We start from the raw sequence: 25,153 nt of genomic DNA on the forward strand, positions 1-25,153 counted from the left end.
AGCTGGGACGATGGCGGATGAAGCAAAGTTCACCAAGCAGAAATATACAGGATGGAAAGAGGAAGACCATGACATGTCCAGCTGTTGTGGCTCAGTGGTTGAACCAAGAGGTCATGGGTTTGACACATGCCCAGGTTGTGGGCTCGATCCCCAATAGGGGGCATGAAGGAAGCATGATTGATGTTTCTCTCCCATCAATGTTTCTATTTCTCTATCCCTTTCCCTTCCTCTCTCCATAAAATCAATAAATATGTAAGAATACATATATATATGACAGACCAAATGATCTGACTTTTTAAATATACTTTTAAAAAATTTACTGTTTTGAAGAATAATATTGTATGTGAAGAATAAGTGTAAAGACAGAGAAACTAGTAAGGAAATTATTGGTATTATTATATTAATATTAGAAGGAATCTATAGCAAAAAGCATTACTAGAGATTAAGAGAAATGCTACATATGATAATAAGAATAATCCCATGAAGACGCACAATTCTAAACTTGTAGGTCCCTAATGAATTGTTTGTTTTTCACCGAGCAGGCAGTACTTCGGCTTCTCATTCAGAAATTTCCACTTCAATAAACATGAAGTGAACTACTGGTTTCATAATCAAAGGCAAAGTTCAACTACGGCCACCCACAACCTGTTTCGGACAAGGCATCCTAAAAATATTTCAAACAAAAATGAACAGAAGTGCAAGGAGAAACTGACAGGCCTGTCTATGTAGTGGGAAATTTTAGTGTAGCTTTTATACTACTGATACCTCAAATCTACTAAATAAGGATGGAGAAAATTTGAACAATATAATTAGCTTAATCTAATACATACACACAGAGACATTGTATACATCTACTCCCTTCATCCAACAGTTTTCTCTTCAATAATTCATTTGTAAAACTGACCACAAAATAGGTCATACAGCAAGTCTCAGTAAAAAACTATCACTATACAGACAATGTTAATTGATTACAATGCAATTTAATTAGAAATTCACATAATACAATTTACCATATTAGGAAATTCTAAATAGTTCTAAAGTAATTCATGACTCAAAAAAGAGATCAAAATGATATTTTGTTTGTTTCTACATTGCTGGTTTTAATGGTGATATGACTAATTCCAAATGCTCACATTTGAAAGAGTAAAACAGCAATCATGTTTGCCATGAAACAGTGTTATATTTATTTTTTATTTAATATAATGAGAAGTGATTTTCATTTTTCTAAGCAACTGAAAAAGTCCAGTTCAATTGATGAAGGGAAAACAAACTACACATTGTATAATTCCATTATATCCAGGGTGGGACAAAAGTCGGTTTACAGTTGTGAGTACATGAAACACAGTTTATTCTTATATTATTATTTATTAATTATTGTATTATTTTCCACTCGAACAACTGTAAACCTACTTTTGTCACACCCTATATAATGTCCAGAATAGGGAAATTCACAGAAAAAGGCAGATTAAGTGGTTGCCCAGGGCTCGGGGGAAAAGGAGTGACTTCTAATGGGTACAAGGTTTCTTTTGGGGGTAATGAAATATTCTGGAATTAGACAGTGATGATGGTTTTGTGAATACACTAAAAACCATTGAATCATATAGTGTAAAAAGGTGACTTTATTGGTATATCTCAATTAAAAAGAACACAGGCGGAGGAATCAGACAATCCTGGGCACTAATCTGTATGTCCTTCAGGTATTTATTTTCATCTATGCCTCAGGTTCCTATTCTGTAAAATGAGAATGATAGGATTCACAAACCAAAGGCAGGTTCTACTTTGCAGAGTTGTTGTGAGAAATTCATGCAATAATAATACAAAATGCTCAACATGGTATCTATTAAAAATGTAAATTAACATTATGATTGTGTTAGACAGGAAGGGACTGAAGAATAGGAAAGAGTATGAAAAAGAGAAGGAATAGAAGAGAGGACATACAAAATTTTGAACAAGTTGAGTGAGGGAACATGTCTTGCTCAGTTGGCTCTCTAAGACCCAGAGTGGCATCTTTTACAGAATAGACAGAATATATCAACTACTTCTTATATTGAAACCACTCATTTTAATATGTTGCATATTTTCATATCAAAGAAAAAAACCCAGAAAATACAGATACATGTTACAACACAGATGGACCTTGAAAACATTTGCTACTGAAAGAAGCCAGTCCTAAAAGATATGTTGTATAATTTTATTCATATGAAATATCCAGATAGGCAAATCCACAGAAACAGAAAGTAGATTAGTGGTTGCCAGGGGCTGTGGAGGGCAGAGTTGGGGAGTGACTGCTAATGCGTGCAAGGTTTCTTGTTAAAGTAATGAAAATGTTCTAAGATTCATTGTGGTGATAGTTGTACAATTCTGTGGATATACTAAAAATCACTGGATTATACACTTTAAATGAACAAGTAATATGGTATGTGAATTATATCTCAGTAAAGCTGTTTAAAAATATTAAGACAATAAGCTGGGCATGCAATTCATCAAATTAATAGATTGAAGAGGAAAAAAAAACAAACCAGTAACACCAATAGATAAAAAGGCATTCGATAAAATTCCACAACCATTTGTAACAATAATTTTAGAAAATCAGAATTTGAAAGAATATGCATAATCTAATTAATAGAATTTTCCAAAAATGTAAGAGTAAACATCTTATTTAAATTGTGAAACATTAGCCCTGGCTGGGGTGGCTCAGTTGGTCGGGTTTGATTCCTCGTCAGGACACATACCCAGGTTGTGGGTTCGATCCTTGGTGGGGGCGCATGCAGAGGCAACTGATTGATGTTTCATTCTCACATCAATGTTTCTCTCTCTAAAATCAATAAAAGCATGCCCACAGGAAAGGATTTTAAAAAATTGTGAAACAGCTGAAACCGGTTTGGCTCAGTGGTAGAGAATCGGTCTGAGGACTGAAAGGTCCCAGGTTCGATTCCGGTCAAGGGCATGTACATTGGTTGCGGGCACATCCCTGGTAGGGGGTGTGCAAGAGGCAGCTGGTTGGTGTTTCTCTCTCATCAACGTTTCTAGCTCTCTCTCTCTCTTTCCTTTCCTCTCTGTAAAAAAATCAATAAAAATATATTTAAAAAATAAATAAATAAAATAAAATAAAAAAATAAAAAATAAAAAATTGTGAAACATTAAAAAGATTCCCCTTCAAGTCAGGAGCAAGACAAGAATGCCATTTAATGGATACTTAGCATTTTGCCCTCTTTCCTTAGAAACAAAAATTCTAATTATCTTCAGGGCAGCAAATGCTCAGTTAAAAAAAAACAAACACATTTCCCAGACTCCCTTGCAGCTAGTGTATGCCATAATCCTGACACCAATAATAAAATTTAAAATTCTGCTGAGAATTTCTGGGAAAGAAATATGTACTTCCCCTTGCACTTCTCCCAATGCCATGCCTGGAGCTATGGGGGTTATCTGTAAGTACAAAAGCCAAATGTTCAAGGATGGTCCAACAGATACAGAATGATGACAGCGTGGAGTTGGGCTTCATGTTACATGAGAAAAGTACACCCCTATCATCTGGGCTTTTTGTTACACTCAGCTAAGCACAATCCTAACCAGTATTAGCTTGCTGTTTCTCTTCTTCAGCATGTTACTCAAGGTCCCCATGTACATGGTGAAATGAGAAAAAGAAACAAAAGGATAAGGATTTAAAAAGAAAAAAGAGCTTACTCTCTAATGGTACAGTGAAAAAGATTAAATCAAATGTGACAAAATGTTAACAACTGGTGAATAAACATAGGAGTATTCAGGCTTGAAATTTTCCAAAGAAATTTAGAAAAAAAAACACCAATAAGCAAAAAAAAGAAAAAGAAACTTTTTGTATGACAAAATATACCATAAACGAAGGGAAAAGATAAGCGGCAGCCTAGAAGAATTTATCAGTAAAGGAGTAGAAAAAGATTAGATTCCAGAAGACATGAAGAACTTTTACAGATCCCACAAGTTAACAAGCAAAAGGCCAGCAACCCCAATAGTAAACAGGCAGGTGATATGGACAGACAGACGCTCATGGAAAATGAAACCTATTATGTCCAATAAACAGATAAAAAGATATTAAATGTACTAATATAGAAAATGCAAAAGAAAACAACCATAAGATTCCACTTCTTTGGATTGGTAAATTTCTTTGAGCACAGAAGTGCTGACATTGTTCCTGACACTTGGCATGGCAGGAACTCTCAGCCAGCCACGGGAGCATGACCAGGCACATGCGCTGTGCAGTGCACTTTGACATCCTTCAGCGAGAGATGCACATGAACTCATTTAAAAATTATAAATCCACTACATTATAATAGCATATTCCTGAAAAATAGCTGCATTTAAAAAAAAAAGAAAAAAGAAAGAAAAAGAAAAAGAAAAGAAGAGAATGATATTGCTTTTACATTTAAAAAAATATTTTAGTGTTTGAATTAGTCGAATTCAATGCCCCTCAGCAATGCCCCTCCTACTTATAATCCCTGGAGGAGCAGCAGGTCCATGTGATCAGTACTGTTTTCGCAGTAACAGTAAGACATTATTTGCCTTTTTCATTCTCATTGTCTGATGAGTGTTTCAGTGAAGTTTTCCAGAGTCTCATGACATACATCACAGCATATCAACTGTAGAAGCAGATGAGAAGCCAGCTATCTTCGACTAATTCAAACACTAAAATATTTTTTTAAATGTAAAAGCAATATCATTCTCTTCTTTTCTTTTTCTTTTTCTTTTTTTTTTTAATGCAGCTATTTTTCAGGAATATGCTATTATAATGTAGTGGATTTATAATTTTTAAATGAGTTCATAAATATTCTCAGTTTTATAAGTATGAATAGTTGTAACACATACAGTGGTGCCTCACACAATGAACTTAATTCGTTCCAGGAGCAAGCTTGTTATGCGAAAAGTTCGTTATGTGAAACGCGTTTTCCCATAACAATACATGTTAAAAAAAAATAATTCGTTCTGTAGCATAAAATATGCTAAGATGACATAAAAAAAATATGCTAAGATGACATATTTTTATTTAGATACATCTAAAAACATAATTTTTTTTAAAAAAGCACACATTTTTTTAATTTTAAGACAGACTAAGTAGAGTCTACCGAATCTTGCACATCTTCATCCATTTTCTGCTTTTTGGCCAATGGTTTCATGAAAAACCTGTCCAAAGTTCGCTGTGCGAGGCGTTCGTAAAAGCTTGTTAGGGTTCTCAATTTTATTTTATTTAAGAGTGTAAAGAAGTCTTTAGATCAAAATGTTTGAGAACCACTGCCCTGGAGAAACTATATAAGATGCAAACCAGGAGACATAGGTAAGACTCTTCAATGCAACTTGTAATAGCAAAGAACTGTAATCATTAGAAGAAAAAAATGATAAATTATATACTTATACAGTAATTACATAGCAATTTAAATAAATGAACCAGGGCCTCCTGTACCAACATGGTCAAATTTCATGAATATTGAATTTAAAAAGTATCTGCTGAAGGATACATACAATATGATAGAATGTACAGCATACAAAATTACTTATACCATATATTACTTAGTGATTCATACATACATAACAAAAGTAAAAAATAAAAACATAAGGGAATAATACTGTCAACAATAATAAAAACAAAGAAAAAAACACATGTAAGAGCAAAAGTCACTATACAAAGTCACCTCTAGGGAGGAGGGGAGAGAAATTAAACACAGGGAGGAAGGAGAGCAGGAACCTTCAATTATATGTGGAATGTTTATCCCTTTAGTAGATAATATAAATCACGTAGGTATTCATTATATTATTCCCCATAATTTTTTGTATGACTGAAATACATAATAAATAAAAGTTAAGAATGCCAAATTAACCCAAATGGGTATTAGAAAGGGAGATACTATATAGGACCAGATGAAGAATTGCAAATTAGGTTTGATTTAGGTTTCAAGTCTAAAAAACTGGAAGAATATCAATGCATTAGCTCAAGTTTAGGAAGTGAGGGTGAAGAAATAGTTTGTGAAAAGGAAAGGTGTTGGGATTTAAATACACATATTAGCTTGAGAAGCAGAGATGATAACAATCTTAGAAATTTGTATATTTAGGGAAGGTAATTTGAAAAGTCAAGGCCAGAGATACAGATTTGGGACTCACTGAACAAATATGAAAATTTTGAGAATGGATGAGGTCACTGAAAAAAGGTGATAAAAAGGAAGATGTGGGTGTGAACAGGCTTATCAAGAGAACAGAGAAGGGAGCTTGGGAAACACTGACACTGAGGGCAGAGGTGGAGGAGATAAAAGAGAGGCGGTGGAAGAGCCTCGGGAAGGTAAAAGAACACTCCAAAAGAGACGGTATAAAAAGGTTCAAAGAAAATGAGGAATATGACTATCACTGGGTTGTATTTGTGCAGTTTCAGCTCAGACTGAGAACTTCCTGAAAGCTTGCCAGTTCCAGGAGGTCAATATTGATGAATCCTATACCTTTCTGATTACTTCCTCTTCATCCATCCATTCCAACAAATATTATCTTCTACGTGGGCACTAAGGATAAGATAATCACTGCCTACGTCTTCACGGTACTTAGATCAGAATAGCAGATAGAGACTTTAATCAACTACTCACACTGATGACTATAAAATCACAATTATAATGAATGCTGTCAATGAGAGGTACATGGAGCTTTGAGGTTGCCTAATAGGGAATTTTTAACTCCTCCCTCCTTTCAGCAGCAAATATCAGACTGTAAGCTGGGCATACTTTTTATACGCTTAGACTGTTCATTTTGTTTTTATTGATTTTTTTTTTTTTTTCTTTTTAGAGAGGGAGGAAGGGAGAGGGAGAGGGAGAGAGAGACACTGATGTAAGAAAAACACATTGATTGGTGGTCTCCTGTATAAGGACTCACTAGAGATCGACCCTGCAATCTAGGTATGTGTCTTCTGATATCGAACTTGGGACTTTCTGAAACATGGGATGACACCCCAACCAACTGAGCCACACTGGCCAGGGCTATCCATTTTCTTTTCTTTTTTTTTAAAAAAAATATATTTTTATTGATATCAGAGGAAGGGAGAGGGAGAGAGAAATAGAAACATCATCCATCGGCTGCCTCCTGCATGGGCATGTGCCCTTGATCCAAATCGAACCCGGGACCCTTCAGTCCACAGGCGACGCTTTATCCACTGAGCTAAACCCGCTAGGGCTGTCCATTTTCTTTTGATATCTTCTCCAACTTCCCAGCATAATGCTTCAGCTTAATAGGTATTCCGTATGTTTACATATATTATATACCACTAACTGGATGCTTCAGATCTTATAATAAATAATGACCTGCTGTATGGAAAAGCTATGAACTTATTTTTAAGATCCTGCTATGGGTGTTAAGGAGCCCAAAAGGAAAGTGGAAGCCTTGAACAGGCTAGTTTGCTGTCCTCCGTTTGCATCCCAAGCAATCACCTGGAGCATGCTTAGGGTTTTCTCAAAGGGGAACAGTGAAAACACGAAAGGGTAGGCCCATGCCATTCTCACCTCGAGAAAGACAACTCCAAAAAGTGTACCAACAGTACGCGTGCTGTCATGTTATTTTTGCAAATAAAAAGCAAAACAGTTCAGTGGTCATCAAGCAGCAGCCCCACAACTACTTACATCACGAAACTGGACCTTTCCGAGTTCTCCTAACTCGCTGACACAACAATAAGCAGCTTCTGACTGGAGGAAAAGCTGGGCCAGCGTCATCTCCTCGCTCCGGAAAAGCTCCCCCATGGCGGCGGCAGAAGTACATCAACCGAGTACCGGGATTCCTCTCCGACCTGAGGCCAAAAGGAGAAAAGGGCATGACCTTGGAAAGAGGGCAAAGTGCAAACACGCTCAGTGAGGCTCTTCCGTGTGGCATGTCGTGTCTTTCACCGCCGCTGACAGGCCTTTAACAACTGTTTTGACATCCTCCTTAGGAAGAGGGAAAGGAGAGACTGCAAAAAACCCTCGCCCACAGAGGGCCTGATGAAAAATCTCTTCCTTTGCAGTCAACATCAGGATCGAATGACAATATTTTGGGACATCTCAATACATAAGAATGTATCCATATTAAAAATAGGAACTGGGGGTCCCAAGCAGCTTTTTAGTTCCCTGGGCACAATATTAGGAGGCAGTGACATCCACACAGCTCTACCCTGGTTTCCACTTGTGTCAGGAAACGGAAGAGACCTCACTCATTGTCTAACCTGTACTGCTCATTTCTTTTTCTTCCTTTCTTTTCTTTTTTTAATTCTCACCCCGGGGAACATGTTTTTCATTGATTTTAGAGAGAGGAAGGGAGAGGGAGAGAAAAACATTGATTAGTTGCCTCCCAGCCCCACTCACCCTGACCGGGGATCAAACCCTAAGCCTCTGTAAGTGTTCTGAGCGGGAATCAAACCCACAACCTTTTTGGTGTATAGATGATGTTTCAACCAACTGAGCCACCTCACCTGGCTAGAGCTACTGCGCATTTCCAACAGCCAAAGTCCCAGCCCTACCCTAACGTTACGACTACCTTAAGGGATTTAACCTTCCGAATTCCCCAGAAAGCACCATCTTCTCACTACAGAATCGAAATACATAATCGTTATCTTAAAAAAAAAGAAAAGAAAAGAAAAGAAAAGAAAAGAAAAGAAAAGAAAAGAAATGGAAAGAAAAAAAAAGAAAAGAAAAGAAAAGAAAAAAGGAACCAGCTTGCTTATTACCAAGTCAAGCATGGCAGGAATACACTGCTAATGACAAAGCAGTTTTCTCAGGCCACAGAGAATAAGCTTTCCATCTCGGGAAGCTTTCTGTTTCTCATCCCCCACCTTCAAGATTAACTACATCGTCCCCTCTGTGAAAGCTTCTCCTGCATGAGTCAATAAAGGGTTGATTTTAGGGCTGTTTTATCACTGCGGGGTCATAAAGACAAGTGGCGCTATCAGTGGTCCTGAAAATGCAATTATTTATTCTCCATCAGCTATTGTGAGGCAAAGATGGTAAGCATCTAAACTCGGAGAGAGAAAAAAAAACAACGAAAAAAAAAATCATACGGTTATTTTTAGTATCATGAGAGCATCCATGACAGGTGAGCCTGGCATCACAGGAGGAAGAGCTGCTCTCCGGGAAGGCTGGGAGACATCTTGAAAAATTTGCATGACAAACCTTTGTGCATCTGATGTTCAAAGCGGCAGAACAACACACTCAGATACCAGCAAGGCTTTCTCAGGAGACTACGTAGCTTCATAACAGCCCCCAACACACATCGCTGCTAATTATGGGGCAGAGTCCACCATCGCTAAACACATAATATTATGCCTGATCAGCATAGTTCAGGGGCTGCCAGTAATGACAGCCGCCAATGAGCTGCCTCCCTCCCGTTTTTTAATTTTTTTTAATTTTTTTAAACGATCACCGATCTCCCTAAATTAATCTCTCCGACGAACCAAACAGAAAACCAAATAGGCCAAGGCGATTAGGGGATGCGGGGGGAGTGGCGAGAGTGGGGGTGGAGCTGGTGGTGCTGGTGGTGGTGGTGGGTGTGGTGTGGGTGTCACAAAACAAAAATGTAAAGAAATAGGAATTCTGCACAAGATTAATCCAGGTGAGGCGTCCCCCGCGCACTGCCACTGTCATCCCGTCCTGGCCTCCTAGCAAGGTGTTTGGCTTCACCTGCTTCGTCCCTGTCACAGGCACACCTACCTCCTGGAACAGGGACTGGAAGGGAGACCTCAAACTGGGAGCCCAGTGAAGAAGTCGTCCCCCCCAAAGTCTTCGGACATTCCAATAACCTTCAGTTCCCCCGCCTGCCCCTTGAGTGGCGGAAGGGATCAGGGCCTCCGCAGGGGAGGGAACCTCGGTTCCCTGCCCACCGGCAGGGTGCCCAAAGGGAGGGAACCCCCTGTCCTTTCCGACACCTCAGCCCCTGCTCCCTCCTTGGGCCGGGGACGTGGGTGTGAGGAGGGCCCCCGGCGCCCCTCGGAGCCGCTCCCCGCCGCGCCGCCCCCGCTCACCTCCGGCCGCCGGCGGGGCCACTACCCGAGCAGTCGCGGCGGACCCAGCCGCAGCCTCCCGGCTCCCGGCTCCCGGCTCCGGGGGCAGCGCTCCGACGCGCCTGCGCCCGCCAGGCCCCGCCCCCGCGCCGCCGCCGCCTCCGCCCGGAGTGACCTCATCGCAGCCGGCCAATGGGGCGCGGCCGCGGGCGGCGGCCGCAGTGCGGAGCCGCCATCTTGTTCCCCGGCGCCGGCGGAGGACGGCCGGGGCGGGGCTGGCGGGCAGGTGCTGAGCCTCCAGGACCCCTTCTCTGCAGCCCTACTGTGAGCTGGAAGCAGGCTGTCTGCTTTCTCTGTGTGCACACCCAGAGGGTTCATCCACAGGCTTCTCCTCGAGGGAAGCAGCATGGAGGAAGGGGAGAAATCAATGGGAAATGACCTGAGAGCTGGAGGGGAGCTTGCAAGCGCTTCCGGCACTTTCACACACACACACTCAGATAGACACAGTCATTCCCACCACACACACACACACACACACACACACACACAGAGACACCACACAGACACACACACAGTCATACCCACCACACACAGACACACACACACACACACACAGTCATACCCACCACACACACACACACACACACACAGACACCACACAGACACACACAGTCATACCCACACACACACACACACACACCACAGACACACACACAGTCATACCCACCACACACACACACACAGACACTACACAGACACACACACAGTCATACCCACCACACACACACACACACACACACACACACAGACACCACACAGACACACACAGTCATACCCACCACACACACACACACACACACACACACCACACAGACACACACACAGTCATACCCACCACACACACACACACACACACACACAGACACCACACAGACACACACACAGTCATACCCACCACACACACACACACATACACACACACAGACACACACACAGTCATACCCACCACACACACACACACAGACACACACACAGACACCACACAGACACACACACACACACAGACACCACACAGACACACACACAGTCATATCCACCACACACACACAGATACACACACAGTCATACCCACCACACACACACACACAGACACACACACAGACACCACACAGACACACACACACACACAGACACCACACAGACACACACACAGTCATACCCACCACACACACACACCACTTTCCTCCTTAGTTTACAGAAAAGAACATCTGAGCCCTAGAGTGCCGAGTGGCCTGGGAAAGGTGCTAGATCCTGTAGAAGAGCCTTGAACAGGGAGGGGCTCAGCACTTAACTATGGGAAACTCGTCTTTATTTTTTTAAATATGGTTTTATTGATTTCAGAAAGGAAGAGAGAGGGACAAACCAGTGATGAGAGAGAATCACTGATGGGCTTCCTCCTCCACACCCCCTACTGGTGATCCAACCTGCAACCCAGGCATATGCCAGGATCGAACCTGAGACCTTCCAGTCTGCAGGCCGACCCTCTATCCACTGAGACAAACCGGCTAGGGAGGGATCCTCGTCTTTAAAAGGGTACTTGGGCCCGGCTGGCGTGGCTCAGTGATTGAGGCCACGGTTTGATTCCTGGTCAGGGGCACATGCCTGGTTTGTGGGCTTGATCCCCAGTGGGGAACGTACAGGAGGCAGCTGATGGATGATTCTCATCATCGATGTTTCTATCTCTCCCTCCCTCTCCCTTCCTCTTTGAAATCAATAAAAATGTATTTAAACAATAAAAAGGTACTTGGTTTAGTTCCTCAGACAACTGCACAGGGCCTATGTTTCTCCAGTAGGGAGGAGGGACCCTAAGGCTGTTTGTGAAAGCATATTTGTATCTTGTTTGGTGGATTCCTGTGGACCCATTTGACCATAGAAGGTCTTTCTATTTCTCAAAAATAGAATAAAATAAAATAAAATAAAAGAATAACTCGTTTTTTAAAATGCGTGTTGCCTGTGTTTATAAAAATGCCCTTCTCAAATATTGATGGGTAGGGATCCCAAGTTGTTTGTCATAACCAAAACTGTTTCAGGAAAAACTCGGAAAACCGGTTACTCAGTCTCCGTGGGTGGGAGAACACAATTGAGATTCAAGTGTAATGAAGGAGACACTTCAGGTGAAAACCTGCTGCTGATAATTGTGTCTACTTGCCAGTAACATCACCGAGCCTGCTCGGCCAGCCTAAACCAAATAACCAAGGGCAAAAACTACACGTTTTATTTGATTTTTCAAATTCATGTTGTGAGTGAAGATAGACCTCAACTGTATTAGATTTCGTGGAGAAGTAGCACCTTGGAGAGCCCTGACCCTCCTTTTCATTTGTGATCTTTTTTTTTTTTTAAATATATATTTTATTGATTTTTTTTTACAGAGAGGAAAGGAGAGGGATAGAGAGTTAGAAACATCGATGAGAGAGAATCACCAGTCAGCTGCCTCTTGCACACCTCCTACTGGGGATGTGCCCGCAACCCAGGTACATGCCCTTGACCGGAATCGAACCCGGGACCCTTCAGTCCACAGACCGACGCTCTACCACTGAGCCAAACCGGCTTCGGCCCGACCCTCCTTTTCGTTTGTGATCTTGAATGCTCCCTGCTCTCCCAACTTTCCAGGCAAGGTAGGCAGAGACCCACATTGGAAAGCCTGCCAAGTTTTAGAAAACTATTACGCAATGGCTGTCATTTCCTTCCTCCGAGTCTTAAACCACACATTTAAACTTCAGAGTCAGCTGCTTGCTAACCACAAATTTTCATACTTCACTTTTAAGACAGCCTTTCATCTGGACTCAGCGCAATTCCCTTGAACTCGTTTTTTTTCTTTTTCCTGACTTCCTTGAAAGTAAATCCTCCAGGGCTCTTTTTCTGTCTCATTTCCTGCCGTCAATCTTTCTCTGGTGTTCTATTTCTTTCCCCTCCATGACCTCTTCCTTAGCAGTCCTGCCTGTTGTCAGGTTTAAATGTCTACGAGTGGGACTCATACCTATTTTCCACTCACCTCTCTTCTCCATGGCTCAGAGATGGAATTTCAGGCTGCCTGAATAATACCATCCAGGCAACAAATGCTTGCTGAGGGCCTACTATGGGGCAGACGTGGCTCTAGGTGCTGGGGTAGGAGAATGAAACAGACACACTTCCTGTCCTAGAGGAAGTCACAGTTCATCGAGAAATAAAGTTCTAATAATTGAGAGAGACAAATATAGAGAAAACAGAGGTGTGAGTGCAATGATTAATATTTACTTTGTACTATGCCCTTTTGTAAATGCTTTATGAATATGAACTCATTTAAATCACCTCACAACAATACTGGGAGGCAATTGGTGATGGTGAAACTGAGGCACAATAATGTGCCCAACGCCACTCAGCTAGTAAATGGCAAAGCAGGATTCAAACCGAGCCAGTTTGGTGACATTTCTCGGACTCATGTATTGCACTGTCCTGCCTTTGGTAAGAGTGCTATCTCTGAATTTAATTCTTTTTAAAAATATATTTTTTATTGATCCATTGGCTGCCTCCTCCATGCTCTCTATTGGGGATCAAGTTCACAATCTGGGCATGTGACCTGACCAGGAACGGAACCGTGACCTCCTGATTCATGGGTAGACGATCAATCACCACACAGGCCAGGCCAAGTGTTTTTAAATACATATTTGCTCAAGTGATCCTCTTTTCCATATGCTTCTTGCATTAGTTTCCTAGGGCTGCTGCACAAATTGCCATAAACTGGGTCAATTAAAATAACAGGAATTTATTCTTTTACAGGTCTGGAAGCTAGAAGTCTGAAATCAAGGCAGTCATAGGGACATGATATTTCTAAAGAATATATAGGGAAGAATCCTTCATTCCCTCTTCCTAGCTTCTAGTGGTTGCCTGCAATCCTTAGTTTTCCTTGGCTTGTCACTCCAGTTACTGCCTCCTTCCCAAAACATTCCTTCCTCTGTGTGTCTGTATCTGTGTCCAAATGTCTCTTTTTATAAGGACACCAGTCATTGGATCAGGCCCACCTTAATACAGTTTGACTTCCTCTTAACTTGTTTACATATGCAAATATAACATTTCCAAATAAATTCATACGCATGGATTCCAGGTGGACATGAATTTTGTGGGAATACCATTCAACCCAGTGTCTGCCTTACCAATTTTGGGAAGGAAATTTTGCTCTGCATAATTTTCCAACTGTTCACTTGCAAATAGTTGTGAGCAAACAATAAACTTTGGTTTAAAATTTTACTTCCTTTTGTCTGAAATATTTGAGATGATAGCAGCTCAGTGTAATGATGGTCTGTCTAGTCAAATATTTCTTTTGGTTTTTCCCTTTTATACAAAAAGAAACTCTAATTCTTAAACTCTCTACCAAGGATCTGATTGAATGTTGGATGGGATAAAGTCTCTGGCCACAACCTGTAGGTTACCTGTAATCACTTTGGCCATCATTTGAAATGTCGATTTGCAGTTTGCAGTTTCAGTTTGAATTCCTCAAAATAACTCTCTGTTTCTACCTTCAAAGCCTGTCAATGTTTAACGGAAAGTATTTTGGTAATAAGTAAAATTCTTTTCATAATAGATTTTGAGGCTTCCTTTGGAGCTCGAGGAATGCCAGCTTCCTCTGTTAATCATTATATCCATAAGTAGATAAGAATGAGCTGAAGGCATGTGACATTTTATGCAACCCTCAAGGCTCTTGTGACCAACACATGAGGCAAAAGGCCTTTAACTCGTGGAAGTTAAGAAAGCCATGAAAGAGGCTACTTAAAGAAATAAAATTTTGGGGTGAGGAATGAAGGGAACCTAATATATGGTGACAGAAGATTATTTGATTTTGGGCGGTGAGCACATGGTGCAATATACAGATCTTGTATCAGAATTCTACACCTGAAACCTGTATGATCCTATTAACCAATGTCACCCCAATAAATTTAATGAAAACAAACAATTCTAAAAGAAATAAAATTTAGAAGACGTGAGAAAAGTTGAGATGGGAATAAAGGAAGGATTGATTGACACAGGGCAGAGGCCTATAATATTTGCCCAGGAAAACAAAAAACTAGTTCAAGGAGGTTTCTGAAAGTAGAGAATCTGGCAAGTGTTTCTGTATTGGGTTTCTAGTGAATTGGAGAAAGGAGGTGAGATCTGGAGTGAAGAAATACATTGGAAAATTCCAGTTGAAAGAATCTGGTTGATTCAATGGTCAAGAGATAGATTTAACTTGAACTGTTATATTTTCACTGCCTAGCTTAATGACTGGCATTCAAATATACTTAATAAATATTGTTGAAGGAAAGAAAACAAAACTGAAATGTAATCACAAGGGGATAGAACCCACCCACAACCTGAATCAAACCTGTGACCTTTCTTTCTTTTCTTTTCTTTTAAAAAAAAAAAAATATATATATATTTTATTAATTTTCCACAGAGGGGAAGGGAGAGAGATAGAGAGCTAGAAACGTCGATGAGAGAGAAACATCAACCAGTTGCCTCCTACACACCACCTACCAGGGATGTGCCCGCAACCAATGTACATGCCCTTGACTGGAATCGAACCTGGGACCTTTCAGTCCACAGACCGACACTCTATCCACTGAGCCAAACCGGTTTCAGCAAATCTGTGACCTTTCAGTTTACCAGATAACGTTCCAATCAGCTGAGCCACAGTAGACAGGGCACTTGTATTGTATTTTTAATTTCAGTTTCCATGTGTTTACTACAACTGTAGAGAAATACAATTGATTTTTGAGTGCTTATTGTATATCCTATAACTTTGCTGAACTCAGTATTCATTCTAGGAGTTTTTGTAAAAAAACAAAACAAAACACAAATTTTTGTAAATCTCATCCCTTTAGTTTTGTTTTTTTTACATAGACTATCATGCTATAGGCACAAGGGCAGAGTTTTATTTCTTTTTTTGTCCAATTTGTATGTTTGTGGTTGTTTTGTGTGTGTGTGTGTGTGTGTGTGTGTTTTCCTTATTGTGCTGGCTAGTTCTTCCAATACTATGATGAATAGGAGTGATACAAGCAGACATCCTTAACTTGTTTTCAATCTTAGGAAGAAAGAATTCAGTCTTTCATTATTTTAAAAATATATATATATATTATTGATTTTTTTACAGAGAGGAAGGGAGAGGGATAGAGAGCTAGAAACATTGATGAGAGAGAAACATCAATCAGCTGCTTCCTGCACAGCCCCTACCTGGGATGAGCCCACAACCAAGGTACATGCCCTTGACCAGAATTGAACCCTGGACCCTTCAGTCCACAGGCTGACGCTCTATCCACTGAGCCAAACTGGTTTTGGCCAGTCTTTCATTATTAAATATGATGCTAGCTGTAGGGTTTTTGGTAGATGTTTTTATCAAGTTGAGAAAATTCCCTTCTATTCCTAGTTTTCTGAGTTTTAAAAAAACATATTTTTTTATTGATTTCAGAGAAGGAAGAGGGAGAAAGAGAAACATCAATGATGAGAGAGAATTATTGATTGGCTGCCTCCTACATGCCCCCTAATGGAGATTGAGCCCAAAACTCAGGACCCTTCAATCTGCAGGCCAATGCTCTATCCATTGAGCCAAACCGGTTTCGGCCAGAGCTGGATTTTTTAAAATCATGAATAGGTGTTGGATTTTTGTCAAATGCACTTTTTGCATAAATTGATACGATCTATTTTTTTCTTCTTTACTTTGTTTTTTTTTTTTTTTTAATAAGTTTTTATTTTTCATATTATTACAAATGTTCCTCCCCCCCCCCCCCACCATTGCTCTCCTCCACCAGGTTCCCACCCCACCCTCTGCCCTTTCCCCTCTCCCCATTGTCCTCATCCATAGGTGCACAGTTTATGTTCAGTCTCTTCCCACGCCCCCCTCTCCCCTTTTCCCCAAGAATCGTCAGTTCACTCCCCTTCCATACCTCTGATTCTATTATACTCAACAGTTAATATTGTTCATCAGATTTTTTTTAATTTCCTTGGTTTTTAGATTCACTTGTTGATAATTACGTATTTGTTGTTCATAATTTTTATTTTTGTTTACTTTCTCTTCTGAAAGAACCCCCTTCAGCAATTCATATAATTCTGGTTTGGTGGTGATGAATTCCTTTAGCTTTTTTTTATTAGTGAAGCTCTTTATCTGACCTTCGATTCTGAGTGATAGCTTTGCTGGGTAGCTTATTTTTGGCTGTAGGTTCTTGCTATTCATCACCTTGAATATTTCTTGCCATTCCCTTCTGGCCTGCATGGTTTCTGTTGAGAAGTCAGCTGACAATCGTATAGGTGCTCCTTTATAAGTTACTACCTTCTTTGCTCTTGCTTCTTTTAATATTCTCTCTTTATCTTTTGCTCTTGGAATTTTAATAATGATGTGTCTCGGTGTGGTCCTCTTTGGATTCCTTTTGTTTGGAGTTCTGTGCACTTCCTGGACTTGTAAGTCAAATTCTTTCACCAGGTGGGGGAAGTTTTCTGTCACTATTTCTTTCAGTATGTTTTCGATATCTTGCTCTCTCTCATCTTCTGGAACCCCCATAATTCTGATGTTGGTTCGCTTGAAGTTGTCCCAGAGGTTTCTTACATTATCTTCAATTTTCTGGATTCTCTTGCCTTCTAGCTTCTGTGGAGGAGTGTCTTCTGGCTCTTTATGTTCCAAATCTTTGACTTGATTCTTGCGATCTTCCCTTCTGTTTTTAGGACTCTGTAGAATATTTTTTATTTCAGACAATGTATTCTTTATTTCTTGTTGATCCCTTATCATTTCTTGTTGACTCCTTATTAATTCTAGTTGATCTCTTTTCATATCCTCATAGGCCTTATCCATCTTTTCTAGGAAATTCTTGAAAAACCTTATAAGCGTAGATTTGAACTCTATATCCAGAAGCTTTTTGTCCTCCATTTCTTTCGTTTGTGATCTATTTTGTTGTCGCATTTCGCAGTTACAGATGGGACGGGGTTTCAGGGTGGAGCCTGCAGCTTTGGCTTCCGTCAGCCCCGCCCTATGCGGGTCCTTCTGTGCTCGCTGCTGGCGCCTCTGAGAGAAAGGTGCCCTCGATTTTCGCCTGCTGCCAAACAGTCTATGCTCTCCCCCAATGAGCCCGGTATTGGGGTTCAGTTCAGTTGGAAGTGGAGTTGGAGGTGGCGTTCAGAGCAGTCTGGAGCCCCAGTCTCCTTCCCGTCAGGGCAATCCTGCGGCACAGCCGACCGTCCCTTCTCTGGGGGCAGTGTGCGCGCCTCCGGGACCTCCTTTCTCCGCTACCCCGGGGTTCCGACTTACAGCCCAGCTCCCTATGGCTGAGCCTGAGTCCCCGGGGTCTGGCCCAGAACTGGGGTTCAGAGCAGTCAGGGGCCCAGCACAGTCGGAGTTTTATCTCCTTTCCGCTAGGGAACGCCCGCCAGGCACTCGGCCTCCCTCCTCTCCGGCTCCGTCCTCTCCGCGCGCAGCGTGTCTCCGTACCTTAGGCTTTTACAGCTCCTCCGCGCTTCCTTCTGGTTTTCTCCTTGCTTCTTGTTGTAGGATTTCCAGTCAGTCGACTTTCCTGTAGTTCTGGGTAATGTCCATTTTATATTTTAGTTGTATTTTATTAAAATTGTTGTGTGCGGCTGCGGCTAGTTGCCTACCCGAGCAGCCATCTTGGATTCTCCCTCTTCTTTACCTTGTTAATGATGGATTATACTGATTGAATTTTAAATGCTGAATCAACCTTACAACCCTAGAACAAATCCCACTTGGCCGTGTATATAATTCTTTTTTTACATGTTGTTGAATTCTATTTGCTAATGTTTTGTTAAGGATTTTCTTTTTAAATGTATTTCCATGAAGGACATTGGTCTGGGTCATTCTTTCTTCTTCCTTTTTTTTGTACTGTCTGTCTAGGTTTTGTTGTTGTTGTTTTGTTTGCCTGGCTTTGATATCAGGGTAATACTGGTCTTATAAAATGGGTTGGAAAAGGATCCCAACTCTTCTAAATTTTCTGAAAAAGATTGTGTAGAATTGGTTTTAAATTCTTTAAATGTTTGGTAGAGTTCTCCACTAAAACCATCTGGACCTGGAGATTTCTTTTACTTAGACTTTTAAATATATATTTTATTGATTTTTTATAGAGAGGAAGGGAGAGAGATAGAGAGCTAGAAACATCGATGAGAGAGAAACATCAACCAGCTGCCTCCTGCACACCCCCCACTGGGGATGTGCCCGCAACCAATGCACATGCCCCCGACCGGAATCGAACCTGGGACCTTTCAGTCCGCAGACCGACACTCTACCACTGAGCCAAACCAGTTTCGGCTCTTTTACTTAGACTTTTAAATTACAAATTAAACGTTCTTAACGGTAGTAGAGCTACGCAAACTATTTCTTTCATCTTGGGTGAGTATGATAGTTTGTGCTTTTCAAGGAATTGGAATTTGGAATATTTGCTTAGTCTCAAAATACCACCCTATAAAATAGTTATAAATGATAAGGAGGAAAAGTAACTTGACACTGGAAAATCTGATAGACACCACCTCAACCAATTGATCAAGGTTAACATCACTAATAATGGGCAAATCAAAATAATGTACCACCCGGTAGAATACAATGAGAAGAACATAGCATCCCTTTTGTGCTATTTCTGCCAAAGATAACTATCCTAAATCCAATCACAAGGAAATATCACACAAGCCCAAACTGAGCAACATTCTACATAACTGCCAGGGCCACTCTGGCAGTGAACCAGGCTGAGGTAGGGAGGTGGGAATTGAGAAAAGAAAGAGAGACAGGAAAGCGGGATTGGGAGGACTACAGGTAGCCATTGACGGACTGTAGCAAGTTTATTAACTGCACAATGCTCTTTATACACAAAACACTGAATAGGAGGTCTGTCAAGAGGAATGTGTTCTTTGTTCCTCTTAATCTCCAAGGGACAGAGCAGAAGGACAAATTCTTGGTATAGCAAATCTCAGTAAATAGTTACAGACCTCTTGGCAAGCCATGCAAGGTTGCTCTCATTCTACTGATAGTAGCCATCCAAACAGGTCTGGGAAAACTGCGTGGGTAGGGGGCCAGCCTTGCTAGCCCCCTCAAATGCAAGGACCTTGTCAGCTTACATCCTGTCACCAACACATAACTATTCTTTAATCTTCAACAATGTCAAACTTATACCCTGGCCCATGCAGCTCAGTTGGCTGAGCATTGTCTCATGCACCAAAAAGTTTCCAGTTTAATTTCCAGGGGTTAGTGCACATACCTGGGTTGTGGGCCTGATCCCCATTAGGAGGCATGTGGGAGGTGGCCTCTTGATGTCTCTCTCTCTCTAAAAATTAATTTAAAAATATATATATTTTAAACATCAAAGTTAAGGAAACAATGATTCCCCTGATGGAAGGAGACTAAAGAGAGGTAACAGCTACATTCAAGGCGGGATCCTATATTGAATCATTAAGCTATAAGGACACTTTTTGGACAAATGATAAAATTTGATGGGCTGAGGAGCAGATGTGGTATGCATCAATGTTAATTTTCTGATTTTGATGGTTGTACTAGGCTATATATCTGAACGTCCCTTTTTGTAGAAAACACATAATATTTGGGGGTGATGAGACATCAGATTATCAATTTATTCTCAGATGGTTCAGAAAAAAATATTTTTGACCTAAAAAAATATTTTCTATAAATTTTATTTTTTATTTATTTATTTTTAAAATATATTTTTATTGATTTTTTACAGAGGAAGAGAGAGGGATAGAGAGTTAGAAACATCGATGAGAGAGAGTCATCGATCAGCTGTCTCTTGCACACCCCCTACTGGGGATATGCCTGCAACCAAGGTACATGCCCTTGACCGGAATCAAACCCAGGACCTTTCAGTCCACAGGCCGATGCTCTATCCACTGAGCCAAACCGGTTTCGACATTTTCTTTCTTTTTTAAAAAATATATTTTATTGATTTTTTTACAGAGAGGAAGGGAGAGAGATAGAGAGCTAGAAACGTCGATGAGAGAGAAACATCGACCAGCTGCCTCTTGCATACCCCCTACTGGGGATGTGCCCGCAACCAATGTACATGCCCTTGACTGGAATCGAACCTGGGACCTTTCAGTCCGCAGACAGACGCTCTACCGCTGAGCCAAACCGGCTTCGGCTAGTTTCGACATTTTCTATAAATTTTAAATAATTAAACTATTTTATAAATGAAAATTTTTTCCCAGGTATCCTCTTCCCATTTTCATCACTCTATTATTCTAGTGCTCCTAAACATTGATTAATATATTTTGCATGTATTTGTATGAATATCATCTACTTATTTTGAAATCCTTCCACTTTTTGTGTATTTATTTCCTCAATGAGATTATTAAACACCCAAAGAATATAGATTATACTTCTATTTCCTTTGTAGTTCCTTATTAAAAAGCTATTCTTCATAATCACTTATAAACATGAAAGGTTTTGGAGAATGAATTATCTGAATAATTGGATTGCCTTTTTCAATTTAAGTCATGGAAAAACTTTAAATCATCTCTCTGAAGTCATATAATGGATTCAGGAACCACTACTGTGCTGATTGCTCATTCACACCAATCAGTAGCCCTGACGATTCATAGAAATACGTGTTTTGGTGGAAAAGTGAGTCATTCCACCAACACACAGCTGGACTGTCACACCCAGAGCACAATGGAAATGTGGAAATCTGAGTAGAACACAAAGAATCTATATCTAAGCAAGAGTTCACACTCTTCCTGTTCTGCTACATTGTGAAATGGAAACCGTTTCCTGGGAAAACGGCCAGCTTCCACAAAGCAAATAGTTTTGTTGCGATGTGTACAGCTGCTACACACTGTTTTGATTGAGAGCGTCTTGTTTTAAAGATCTGGTCTTGGTTCCAACTGGAAAGTTGAAAGGAGAGGGGGACTGGGAGAGGCATCGTCTTGTGAGCAACCAACGAGTTTAACAAAGTTTTCTCGAATACCAGTTCTTGACTGGTTCGAGTGCGAGGAAGGGAAAAGGGTTCTGCACATTTCTTGCCACTAATGGTGTGTCAACCAGGCTGACTTGTATGAACATATTTCATCCTCAAAATAACATTATTTTTTATTATGGACAAGTTAGGTGTAGAGAGAATAATATAATGATCCCTATGAGCCTATCGCTTTGCTTCAACAATGGCTAACACATGGCCAACCTCATTTTATCTCTATCTCATCCACTTTCCTTTGGATTATTTTGAATCATATCCTAGATATGATATCATTTCATCTGTAAATTCTTCAGTTTGTATCTCTTAAATATAAGGATTATTTTTAAAAGTATAGCCACAATGCAATTATCACACCTTAATAATTCCTTGATGACATTTTCTCTTGCTGGGACTTTTCAGTAGCTCCTAATAGAGTGATCCCCCCCTCCAACCCCTGCTTCTAGTCTCAGGCCCATTCCCTCAAATAAATTTTCTTTCTAAAATTCAAATCAGCCCTGACCTGTTTGGCTCAGTGGATAGAGCGTTGGCCTGTGAACTGAAAGGTCCCGGGTTCGATTTCGGTCAAGGGCATGTACCTTGGTGCAGGCACATCCCCAGTAGAATCGATGTTTCTCTCTCATCAATATTTCTAACTTTCTATCTCTCTCCCTTCCTCTCTGTAAAAAAATCAATAAAATATGTTTAAAAAAAAGAAGAAGAAAGAAAGAAAGAAGCACAGGATTAGTCAATGTGGCTTAGTGGTTGAGGGCCCACCCATGAACCAGGAAGGAGGAGCTCAAGGTCTGATTCCGTCAGGACATATGCCTGTGTTGTAGCTTGATCCCCAGCTGGGGGCGTGCAGGAAGTGATCAGTAATTCTCTTTCATCATTGATGTTTCCCTCTCTCCCTCTCTCTTCCTCTCCCTGAAATCAATTTTTTTTTTTTAAGTAGCAAGAAAAAGAAAAAGAAAAATAGCATGAATATTCATAGCAGGATTATTCATAAAAGCCCCAAAATGGAAAGGACCCAAATGTTCATCAACTGATGAATAAACAAACACCATGTGGCATATTTATACAATAGAATTTTATTCAGCCATGAAAAGGAATGAAGTACTGATAGATGCTACAACATGAATCAACCTTGAAAACATACCAAGTGAAAGAAGCTAGACACAAAAGGTCACATACGTGCGATTCCACTTATATGAAGTGTCCAGAAGAGGCAGTCTGTAGAGGGAAAGTAGGTCAGTGATTGTCAGGGGCTGGGAAAGGGGGAATGGGAAAGGACAGCTGATGGGCGTGGGGGTAACAACATTGAATTTCACCTCAGCTCTGTATTCCTGCAAAACATGGAAGTCTAGAGGCATCTCCCACCCTTTTATGTTCTGGAAAACAGCTTACTGCAAAGAACCACCTTCTCCCGGTGAGTCACAGATGCCACTCTTATTTACTTATGTCAAGGACAAACACAGACCCTCCATATTCTCATTCTTTACCTCATAAACGATCATTGAACTGCCCGTCTCCGATGACCACCTCGGAACAAAATGCTTCTTAACCGAACTTTGTTTAAGCTTCTCTTCTTCCTCCAGGCCCCTGATCTTTGGCCCACTCTCAGCCTCAGCCAGCACACAAGTCCTCCTGAGGATAGGCTGGCCTCAGGGAAAAGTATTCTCTTATCTACTCCCATGCCACCCCTTTACCCATTCCCTGCTCCGGGGCCTTTCTAGCTCTGTGTACCCCTCTCTGTAAAAGAAGCCCCCCCTTCTGTCCAGCCCGTGAGACACTTGCAGATCTTATGGTCACACACAGCATTCTGTGCATTACAACAGACCCCTCCCCTCATTGTACTAGTCCCTTTCCTCCCAGGCAATAATCCTTTCAAACAAAGTCTCCCTTTGCTAAGTCCGGGTCCGTTTTTTATTTGACAGGTGTTTATTTTGGGGATCATAACAATGTTCTAAAATCGATTGTAGTCGCCAACTCTGTGAATGTACTAAAACACCATTGAATTGAACATACTTTAGAGGTGAATTGTGAATTACATAAATTACGTCTCAATAAAGCTGGGGTCTTAAAATTTTTTTTAGTAGTTTTAAAAGCTGTTGTTTTTTTAAAAAAAAGGAAGAAAAAAAGTTAGCAAATGGGACTAGAAGTAAATAAAAATAATACAGCCCCCAAAAGACCACAAAGGAGAATCTCAATGACAGCAGTGCTAAATCCTGCAGAGTTCAAATAAACTTAGAAAAGGAGAGATCATTGGTAGAATGTGGAGTCTATTTGTGACTTTTAAATGCTCTTTTGGTAGAGAGAAAGCCAACTTTTTTGGATAAACTGCTAAAGTTTAAGGACTGAATTGGAGGCAAAAGCTCAGTAGCCACAGTTCTACAAAACAATCGAATTTGAACAGGAGAAAACAGATGGACCCCACCTTGAGGAGACAGGAAGGTAGAACCAATTAAGACGGCAGTTTTTGTTTCTGGTCTTTATTTGTAGGATAGGAGACCAGTGCATGTTGAAAGCAAAGGAGGAAGGGAGACTTTATGGCATTTTCATGAATATAGTTTCATGATGTTTTCTGTGTGTTAGCGTGAATTTAACACTCTCACCCAAACTTGCTGTATTCTGTGAATGGTTTCTAGCATAAATTAGCACTTAATACATTTTTTAAAAATTGTTTTCTGATTCAGGAAACCAGAAAATGTTTGAAGGAGAAAGGAAGGAATTTTTGAGGAAAAGAAATATACAAACATTCTAGGCCTTTCCACACGTATGTCAGAGGGACAAGAATAGGGCCTGTAAGTCTGGCGAGGAACACCTGTGGCAACTGTGAGCCAGCTGCTGGGGACTGGTTTTCTGTGCAGGATGGTTTGTTTCTCTGATGTGAGGACACGTAATTCATCCCGAATGTTTATTATTGTTATTATTATTTTATTGTTTAAAGTATTGCATATGTCTTTATTTTCCCCGATTAACACCCCCCACCACTTCCACCCCTGAGGACAAACCCCTACTATTAATTTTTTAAAATATATATATTTATTTATTTCAGAGAGGAACAGAGAGGGAGATATGAACATCGATGCTAAGAATCACTGATCGGTTATCTCCCACATGCCCCCTACTGTGAACTGAGCCTGCAACCTAGGCATGTGCCCTGACCAGGAATTGCGCCATGACCTTCTGGTTCCTAGGTTGACACTCAACCAATGAGCCACATGGG

At 40.7% G+C, this 25,153-nt stretch overlaps 1 protein-coding gene across 8 annotated transcripts in view; it reads right to left on the reverse strand.

The window, feature by feature from the left end:
* The window catches only part of ATP6V0A1 (ATPase H+ transporting V0 subunit a1), a 51,331-nt gene extending 41,220 nt beyond the window's left edge, over positions 1-10,111 (reverse strand). For all 8 annotated transcript variants that reach the window (XM_084862478.1, XM_084862477.1, XM_084862474.1 and 5 more), the window contains exons 1-2: positions 9,986-10,111; positions 7,620-7,783 (exon numbers count right to left, since the gene is read on the reverse strand). In XM_084862478.1, the coding sequence (XP_084718604.1) occupies positions 7,620-7,736 (117 nt within the window). In that variant the 5' untranslated portion in view covers positions 7,737-7,783; positions 9,986-10,111. The remainder of the gene's footprint in view (positions 1-7,619; positions 7,784-9,985) is intronic.
* Positions 10,112-25,153: the final 15,042 nt, after the last annotated feature.

This window comes from Pipistrellus hanaki (assembly GCF_964339955.1).
Source record: "Pipistrellus hanaki genome assembly, chromosome: 16".
NCBI classification, from domain to species: Eukaryota; Metazoa; Chordata; class Mammalia; order Chiroptera; family Vespertilionidae; genus Pipistrellus; species Pipistrellus hanaki.